At 33.4% G+C, this 10,439-nt stretch overlaps 1 protein-coding gene across 3 annotated transcripts in view; it reads left to right on the top strand.

The window, feature by feature from the left end:
* The window catches only part of PHIP (PHIP subunit of CUL4-Ring ligase complex), a 127,424-nt gene extending 119,604 nt beyond the window's left edge, over nt 1-7,820 (top strand). For 2 of the 3 annotated variants that reach the window (XM_027092035.1, XM_027092042.1), the window contains exon 39: nt 2,332-7,820. In XM_027092035.1, the coding sequence (XP_026947836.1) occupies nt 2,332-2,969 (638 nt within the window). In that variant the 3' untranslated portion in view covers nt 2,970-7,820. The remainder of the gene's footprint in view (nt 1-2,331) is intronic. The other variant, XM_027092037.1, reaches the window with a different exon arrangement.
* Nucleotides 7,821-10,439: the final 2,619 nt, after the last annotated feature.

The following is a 10,439-nucleotide window of genomic DNA, read 5'->3' on the forward strand; positions in this document are numbered from 1 at the left end:
TCATGTGGTTAGTAGTGGCCTCATTGGATAGTACAGGTCCAGATGAGTGATTTTTAAAACTTCTTTTTAACTCGAATTCCTTTTTAAAAGAACTGCATTAGTTCTGAACCTTTTTAGGTTATATATTGCTTTGTAAAGTTGGCCAACCCTGTAGTTTTTTTCCCCTAAAAAAATGCACGTAGGCATATCCACACAAACTTTGGACCATTTCAAGGAGCTCCTGGAGTCCTTGAAGCCAGTCTGTGGAACTTTTGTAGGGTATATGAACTGGATGTTTATTTGCCAGTAGTCTTAATGTAAAACAAATTAAAAGATATACAGAATCTTACAGAATCCTCAGGCAGGTTAAGGGTACTTGTTTGTTAGAAAATACTTTTACTACTTTATGCACAGACATGTTTCTCCCCTGCACCCCTCCCCTCGTCATTATTCAAAACCACTAATCTGAAGAAAGTCATTTGTACTGTGGGGTCAGGAAATGAGGGCTTTGCCTTCTTCCTCTGCTATTGGCTCAGAGACTCCTTCTCTGAGAAGCATTCTCTTTAACAGCACTTTCCATCTCTTCATGGATTTCCTGTAAAATACTGCATTGCAGATCTCCCATCACAACCAAAACAAAAAACTTCAGAATTTTGGAGGAAAAAGTTAGTGGTGGGCTTCCCTGGTGGCACAGTGATTGAGAGTCCGCCTGCCGATGCAGGGGACACAGGTTCATGCCCCGGTCCGGGAAGATCCCACGTGCCGTGGAGCGGCTAGACCCGTGAGCCATGGCCGCTGAGCCTGTGCGTCCAGAGCCTGTGCTCTGCAACAGGGGAGGCCACAGCAGTGAGAGGCCCGTGCACCGCAAAAAAAAAAAAAAAAAGTTAGTGGTAATGCGTGTTTGTCATCTTTTTCGTCATCTGAAAGGGTAATGGCTTTTTTTTTTTTAAACCATAGAAAGGCAGTTCATCATGATGTCCAGATTGTACAGATTTGGAATTTAATCTTCAGAATTTTTTTATTTTTTAATAAAGCATAATGGTCTTTATCGTGGAGTTTGTTATAATGGGATTTTAATCCTGATAATAGTTGCACACATAGTGGATTTGATTGATATGTGCAGTCAGTATTGCTTATGATTATAAATCAGTCATTTGCCATTCAGTTACATAAGGAGATAGGACTGTTCCAAAAAGAGCCTGTGAAGAAAACTGCCATTTAGTTGCTTTTTTATTTTAACCCTTTTTTAAAAATTCTGTGACCAAGAGTAACTTATTTCTACTCTCGTAAAAAGGATAGATGAAGAATATCAAAGCCATGGTAGTGTTTATGGAGAACAACTGTTATAAATTATTCCAGTAGATGTACTTCCAAACCCCTTGCATAGGAGTTAGTAGGAAAGGAGATCCTTTTTACTTCTGAGGAACATAAGGAAATATTTAGACTATAAATTCTTCTCTGATATCAGAAAGGTCATGACCATCATCACATCCAAGAGAGGATTAAATAAGAGTTAGAATCATTCCAGTCTTGATAGTCCCTATTTCCTCCATCTGTAATAGAAAAAAATGATTAGAGGAAAGTAGAGGGGGATGATAATGCTTATTTATTCCGATTACCAAGTTTAAAGGTCATGGATTTTATGCTAAGATTATTTTCCATGATGGAGCTGCTTGAAGGTAGGAAGACAGAAAAATTCTGTGTTAATGAGGGAAACAAAGTGCTTTGTGGTGGTGAAGTTCCATACGAGTAAACAGGGTCATTTTGTGTAATGAAAACAATGCTCGTACATTAGAATGTGTAGTAAAGGTAGTAGGAATAAGAAACCTTGGCTAATCCCAGCTCTGTCATAATTTACAGTATTAACTTAGACAAGTAATTTATTTGCTCTGAGTTTCATTTCCCTCCTGTCAAGTCATCAGTGACTTCATTAAGGATGCTTCTCCTCTGTGAGTTTTAAATAGAAGATAAATAATATCATTAAACCGTTAGCCTTTTGTCAGTTCTTTTTCTCATATTAGTTAAAAAACAATTAGGATTATGGGCTTCCTTGGTGGCGCAGTGGTTGGGAGTCCGCCTGCCGATGCAGGGGACACGGGTTCATGCCCTGGTCCGGGAGGATCCCACATGCCGCAAAGCAACTGGGCCTGTGAGCCATGTCTGCTGGGCCTGCGCGTCCGGAGCCTGTGCTCCGCGGCGGGGGAGGCCACGGCAGTGAGAGGCCAGCGTACCGCCAAAAAAAATTTAGGATTATGTCATTACGTATAAGTATAGCAGTGGACTTATTGATTGGTTTGAGGGTCAAATAAAAAAGCAGTTCCATATATTAAGTGCACTGTTGTTCCCTTTCAGCAGATTGTAAAAACAATGCTCTTGTACCCGGAAGCATTCAAGTAAATGGCCACGGAGGGCAGCCGTCCAAGCTTGTGAAGAGAGGACCTGGAAGGAAACCTAAGGTGGATGTTAATACCAGCAGTGGTGAAGTTACACACAAGAAGAGGGGTAGGAAGCCCAAAAAGCTACAGTATGCAAAGCCCGAAGATTCGGAGCAAAATAGCATGCATCCCATCAGAGATGAAGTAGTTCCTTCTTCAACCTGCAATTTTCTTTCTGAAACTAATATTGTAAAGGAGGATTTGTTACAGAAAAAGAGTCGTGGAGGCAGAAAACCCAAAAGGAAGATGAAGACACAAAAACTAGACTCAGATCTCATAGTTCCTACAAGTGTTAAAATGCTAAGGAGAAGTAACCGAAAAAAGACAGACGATCCCCTGGATGAGGAAGAAGAGTTTGAGGAACTTAAAGGCTCTGAACCTCACATGAGAACTAGAAACCAAGGTCGAAGGACAGCCTTCTATAACGAGGATGACTCTGAAGAGGAGCAAAGGCAGCTGTTGTTTGAAGACACTTCTTTGACTTTTGGAACTTCTAGTAGAGGACGAGTCCGAAAGTTGACTGAAAAAGCAAAAGCTAACTTAATTGGTTGGTAACTTGCACCAAAATATTTTACTTCAAAATCTATAAAGCAGGTACAGTTAAGGAGTATGTAGAACTATGGCTTCTGCTTCCTTGCTGCTATGACGGATTAGGGAATGTTATGATTTGATTTGCAAAAAAAACAAACAAACTTACAAGACACTTCACTTCTTTAAATGAATATATATATATATATAAATATATACATATATATTTTAAATGTTTGCTATTTATTGCCCTTAGATAGGTTATGCATTTCAACATTCATTTCATTTACTGTTCAAAACAAAGGAAATTGAGGCTCTATAATGAATTCCCAATTTATTTCTGAAGAAGACAGTTCTGCTATACTCTTAAGGAGCATAATATTCCTAGTGATAGAGCATTTTATGTTAAAATGAATTATTTTTGACCAAGCCAGGTACATTTCTGTTGATACAGAAGTCTTGTCCCTAGGAGAACAGATGTTACCAGAGTAGCAGTAAATTAAGAAATGTGTTTCCTCTAAAGGTAAATATAAAATTCCCACCATTTGATACCCTGAAAAGTTTAATTTTAATTATAGAATGTTCATCTACAAAGAATCTAGAGGAGGCTTTTGCTGTATTCCATTTCTGCCAAACTTAAGAGAAAATGTACTGATGCAAAGGAAACATATCCACATTGGAAAACATTTGACTGTCTAATTTTTCAGACCTTGATTCTTATGTCAATCACTCAATCTCTGTTTATTGTGCCAAAGACTGAGAATCAGTGCAGTGGAAAGCCTGTTTTTGACTGTCAGGACAGCATACACTTTTTCAATATTGGAAAGGCTATATATTATTCTAAAGAGCAAGTTATTAAAGAGTTATGCTGAGGTGTATCTTTTTTTGGTACTAATAGTAGAAAATAATGCACTGGTGGGTCCTTTGACAGAGATGTTTTAGAGAAAATGTTTAAGTGGTTAAAGGATTCAAGGAAAATACAGGAAAAAGGTATGGGATTTGATGTTTACTTGTTAATCCGGATTAATGTCATTTCTAAACTTTAGACATATCTAATAGGCTAAAATGACTTACAAAGAAATGTGTCTGTGTGTGTATGTGTATATATTGATAAATGGGTATAATTAAATATATATACAAACACATACTTATATACTATTACCCAGGTATAAATTCTTTTTTCAGGATTTTTTAGATAGTGGTAGAATAAAAATAATTTTAAAATGTCATACTTTATAGTTTAATTTTAAGGGGAAGATTGGTTATTTTCAATTATTAAAGGTTTAAAAATAGGCCAAATCACTTTTTATGCAATCATGTTTTATACAGTGGTCTCATTGCACATTGTGTTTTTTCTGCACTTTTTACGGTATCCTTATCACGCTGGTATGTCAGTATACACCCTAAAGAAAAATTCCATTTAATGATTGTGCCTTGTATTCTATTATTTTTTGCATCATTAGTAAAATTAAGTTGTCTATTGTAAATGATAACTATATGACTTAGGAGAATGTATTGCTATATGTACTGCTGTGGAAAAGGAAAGCAGTTATTTATTTGTTTATGGTACAGTTAGTTATTTTATACCTTAAAAACCAACATAAATACCATTTCTATTGTTTAAAGATTATTGTCCATTTTTTTTTAAAGTTTAAAGAATGTAGTATTTTGTGAGGACTGGTATGGTACAAAAATGTAGCCAAAATTTTCGGATACTACATTTTTAAAAAGCGAGGCTGGGGAATATATGTGTCAGCATGACCCTGATATAGAAAAATAAAGTCTTTAATTGAACCTTGGCAAAATACATAATTATTTCTATAATATTTCTGGTAGGGATAAATGTTAGCTGTCATCTGATTGTCTTGAAAAAGGATGGAAAGTGATGCATTTGGGCTTTTTAGATTGTTTGTAACTAAATTTGTACAGAAATCCTCCTATGGAATTAAGTAAACCATTTTCCAGATCTTAACTGGATTGCTGTGATTTTGCAGTTGAAAATAATTTCAAATTTTTCAGGTTTTTTGTATATTTATTTTTTTCTAACAAATATATTTAACTATATAATTAAAATTCAGTAGTTAAACTCTTCATAATGCAGAAATGGATGGCTTGGTTGTATAGTAAAATGAGTCTCTCAGCTACACCAGTATTGAAAATAATAGTGTGTATGTTTGAAATTTAAGTCATTAATATGTTGCTTTTGAAGGCAGTCTATTTGAAACATGTAATTTCCTGATGTTATCTGCATTGTGTTAGAAAATAAGACTATAAAATCCATTTTTGTAAAAAAAAAGTATGTGTACAGTTTTAAGGTGTGTACAGGAAAAGGAAGAGCGTACACAGTCTTAAGAGTGAAATATACCGCTAGTAGGGTGTATTAATTCTAACTCATGAGCAAAAAAATGAGTATTTACCATCTTACCTGCAACAAGTAAATGTATTGTTCCTGTTCTAAAGACACTATATATTTGTGACCTTATTTGGATATTATTAGACACTGGTTACTTAGTAAGGCAGAAATGACTTGGATCAGATTCTTCATAATTGAAACACTTAAAAATGTATTAGTAATAACCAGATATATCTAGATTTTATTTTTTTATAATTTAGCTTCTATACGTTGCAAAAGTTGCATTGAGAAATTTAAGTCATCAACATACTTTTGTTCTACCACTTGGAAAATACCTTCTTTGAGACAGTAACACCATATATATACTGTTTATAGGTCAAAAGGAAATGTTGGCAGTCGTTTTAGGTGAGCAATAAAAGAATTTAAGTTTCCTGAAAGTTTCAGAAATATAACTTGTTATTACATTCGTAGAAAATGTAAATCAGTTTATGTATTTTTAAGTACCTAACCCTAATATTCTCTCCCTCCACCCCAACATTCTCAAGTCCCAATCAAATCTTATAAAATTACAAAATGTTGCAAATCAGCAGATTAAACAGTCTAATTACAATCTCGTAACTCTGGGCAGTAGACATACTTCTTAAAAATTTTATTCTTTGCAATCTGCTATTGTGGCATTGGACTGTTCTCTGCATATATTCATGAACTAAAGATTTGGCCTTGCTTTCATTGTTTTTATTATTGTACAACATCACAAATTTGAAGACTATTTGGTAGCATTGTAACAACGATCTTCCTCCTTAAGTAGAATAATTGTATAGAATATTTGTGAGCATGTTTAGGTCACATCTGAGACACGAAGTTTGGTTGAATCTAGTATCACTTGGAAATGATGTAATATACACTGATCAGCAAAAAGATCCTTGTGCAGCATGTATGTTAACATCTAGAACTGTCCCTTATCTGCAGTGCAGTAGATTAATCAGACATTTTAACAAAAGTATTCAAATAACATTTTTACCTTATATATTAGCAACATTTACATGTTTTGAAATATGATTTGTAATATAAATTAGTTTCTCCAGTTTATAGCGTTTAATTCTAGCATTCCATTTTATACATGCAAACATACCTCTCTCTCAGATGTCAACTGGAAGCAATTTTGACTGTTTTCTACCTAATGAAAACAAATTGTTATTCTGAATGTTTTTGTCCACCTGAAATTTACTGTTGAGTAGGTTGAAAGGACCAAGATACTTGAGTGTTTAAAAGGGCTATAATTGTTCTCATATGCAGGAAATATATGATTTTAAAAGTCATAATAGGGGAAGTACTTTTATGTTCTGTGAATTACACCTGTATTTAGTTGTTTTTTTTTGGTTTTGTTTTTAAACAGGTTGAGAAGTGGTTTAGTTAAACTTAGGCGACAATTTATTTTCCTACTAAAGTCGGAAAATATACCTTTTCCTCACTTCCCTCCTTGCAGTTCCCCTCATTTCCCAAATTTCCAAGTGATTTGAACTAAATATTACATTTACTAAGAAGCTATTTTTGTTCTTAATTATACTGAGCTAAGGACTCCAGATGGAAGGTCATTTTGTACTATGTACAATACCCAAGAAGAGGTCACATTGAGTCAGAAGACTGTAAGTACCGCTTTTGACGCTCCAGATATAAACCTTGTACACACTGTAATAAAACAATTAGAAAATATTATGAGCTATAAATATATATTATTTTTAGTTTTGATAGCTCTGTGTTGAAATACTTTTTTAATGCAGATAAAATCATCAGGAAATTAACCTTATATGGCACAAACCAAATACATAATAGTGGGTGGCTATGAGTTTCTACATTTAAGGAGCTAAGAAAATAGGTTTGAGACGATATATAGTACACACACCTATGAGGCAGATGCACACACGCTTGTTACTGTTAAGATTGTGCGTGTTGATTGAAAGGCTACAAATTGCGACAAAATACAAAGTTACATTTTTGGACCATATTAAAACTGCAAGAAGATGGGGTCTTATTTAAAGATCTTTTAGAAAACTGTTAAATCCTGTCACACGATATTTAGACGTGTAGAATGTAGCTCAATTTTAAAAAGTAACTGACCTAGAGAGTTAATGTTGAAACTGACACATTTGCAAATTAAAATGCTTATTTTGTACAGAAAACAATGTTAAACACAAGCAAATCTGTTGTATGTAATAAGTAACAGAGTTTAAAAACAAATTAATTATTTAGCTTTATTGAGGTTTTTGGTTTTTTTCTTTCTGGAAACCTGGAGTATCATGTTATAAACGGCAGTCTCACACCAGAATAGCAGTGCCCTTTGTTTTTGTACATATTGATTGGACCTTTCTTTACTGTTAGGTGGACACTTTCTATGTTAGTTTTGAAGCATAATTCTTTGAATCCTTTTATACAAACTAGAATGTATGTGTAAGAATTCCTGTCCCTGCAATGTAGTAACTACAAACTTATTTTTAAATAAATAGAAAACTTGTTTTTCTAAGCTATTTTGTAGCGCCTCATGATTTCTTTATGTTTTTTGGTAACACATAAAGCACTAAGTACATAATTTCAAGAGGTATTATGTAAATGGTGGTACATTAGTGTCTCCCGTGCCCTGTCTACTTGGCAAAATGTTGAAATACATTAGCTAATTAAAGGATTGTGGGTACCCTAATGTAACTTAATTCCAAAATAACCAAAGGTTAAAAATGTCATTTGCTTTTCAATGTGTACACTTAAAACTATATTGATTTGCTGCTATGCATAAGTTACTGTACTGGGTATAATACTTCAATATTCAGACTTCTCTAAGATATATTTCAAAGAAACAGTTTACATAAGTATTTTCTCAAAAGTGTGAAGTGAAATTTCTGGGAAAATTAAATGGAAGAACGATGAAAACGTTTCATTTGTTACGCAGTTATACAAAATGAGATTCATAAGGCTATTGCTGTTTTTCTAGAAATTTGTTCAGATTGGTATACATTTTTATTGACATCCTGAGAATCTCAATTTTAGTATAAAGAGTGCATAAGGCTACGATAAATGAAAACTCCAATTAAGCACATGAGATAATTTGTGAATTTGTAGCTATTAGTGATCATTTCTCCTTAAGAAATTTGTTTAAATGACTTTGTATAAAATAAATTTCTAAGTTGAGGAAAGCAGGTAAGCATTCCCAGGTACCTTTTTTCTTTCTAAAGTATGCTGATACTAATACCTAGTTTATACTTAGGAGAACCAGCAAAGAAAAAAATTATTTTTAGCAACCACTTTTTACTAGTTTCTCTTTTGTAATAACATCAACTTTATCTTCTAGGCTAAGCGTTTCCATTATTTGAGAACAATAAGATTAAAAGCCAAAGCTCAAAATGTCTGTTTTTGCAATAGAATACCTTGTATTTGTAATCTTTTTGCATTTAACATGTTTTACCATATATAGATTATTCTTTTTGGTTTTGTTTGGGGAAAAAATAGTGGAAAAGATTCATTTAGTACCTTTCTGTCTAATATATTAGACATGTTGACAACACAGTGTAACGGGATGAACTGGGGTTGTGGAGTTGAGTCATTTCATCTCTGAGTTTCACTTTCCTCATCTGTAAAGTTAAAAAAATTGATTAATCTGCAATGTCCAATTCAATTCAAATGATTTATGATTATTTCTCATGTGTATATTGTCTTCACTCATGACTCAATCTTGGCTTTTCTATTTAGTCCCTAAAGAAAATATACCATTTAATGTGTAGCTTTCAGGCAACCTGTGCCTTGTGGCCATGACCTGATTGTAGTTATGAGATCTTCTGAACCCTTAGTTACAACTGTGCTGTTGCAACACACTATAAATTGTGAGTTGAGTTGAAATATTTGTTTACTGGTAATAAAAAGTACTAAAGTTTGTGATTTTCCCAAGGGCCCTCTAAAGAATCTCAAGGATAGTTTTAGTGTAAAACACATCCTGAAATTTTTATTTAAGGTCCAGTCTTGGGAAAGCAAAGCCAAAAGAGTTTGAGAAAATTTAATCATGGGTGCCTGAGAATAATAGTTGGTTTCCCATTTAATTAAAAATGAAATAAAATATTTAAATATAGAAGGCAGAACTATTTTAAGAAAACTTAGATCTTTGGCAAGTGGAAAACGTTTGTTCCTTGTTTTGGCCTTTGTTTTAATAAAAAGGACATAAAGTCAAAGCAAAGCAAATTACTCTGATGAGATATGGGGAATCTGAGCAGATCATTTAGAAGTTAAAGAGCAACTCAGTCTTCTTTCAAGCTCTTTGAAAACAAGATTATTGTAACAGAAAACCAAATTCTACTTTGGTATTGACATAATACTTAGCAATAAAGGTTTTACAAGCTCTTCCCTCCCCCTCTTCACCTGAATAAGTGCATCAAAGGGAGGGTAACTGTCAAATTTTTAACGCACTTTATAGTTTCTTTTCAGGCTCTTAATTCTCTCTGCTACTTGTACATACTTGTTTTTCATATTTTGGAACAAATAGACACTTCAGGACAAAACTCTTTGTCCTAGAAAAACTCATTCCATTATCCTGATACTCAGTTTTATTTCTCTGTCACTATTTGTTCTTGGTCTCAACTACCTACATGAATTACAAATTTCAACCAAAGTAACTAAATTCGATTTCAGAGAAAATTGGAAGGAAAGTAATTTGAAAACTGTCAGGTGCAAGCATTTTTGTAGAATAACAAACTCATGAATACACATAACTTCTAAATATTAAAATTGCAAAAATAAACATGTTCATTAAATACATGACCCAAATATAGCCACTCCATAGTATATAAATATAAGCAGAAGTATATAAACTTGAAATTATGCTTAGCAATATTTCAGTATTGAATTTTATAATTAAATAGGTACCCAATGATTAACCATTAATTCCGTTTAATATTAGTCCAAAGTTTTAAGTTACCTGAAGATCTTGGAAATTACTTTCAAGCTGACATACTACAGAACATAATTACTGTTATAAAAACATTTGTCAGAATTATGATTCAATTAATTTGAACACATATTTTATGTTTTTAGCTCTTCCAAATATTATGTAAGAGTAGTGTTAGCTTATCTAGTCAGTAGACCAGCATGAGAAATTCAGGGGCTTC

The sequence above is a fragment of the Aethalodelphis obliquidens genome, unplaced genomic scaffold, assembly GCF_003676395.1.
Source record: "Aethalodelphis obliquidens isolate GAN/ISIS:26980383/991018 unplaced genomic scaffold, ASM367639v1 scaffold3, whole genome shotgun sequence".
Classification (NCBI taxonomy): Eukaryota; Metazoa; Chordata; class Mammalia; order Artiodactyla; family Delphinidae; genus Aethalodelphis; species Aethalodelphis obliquidens.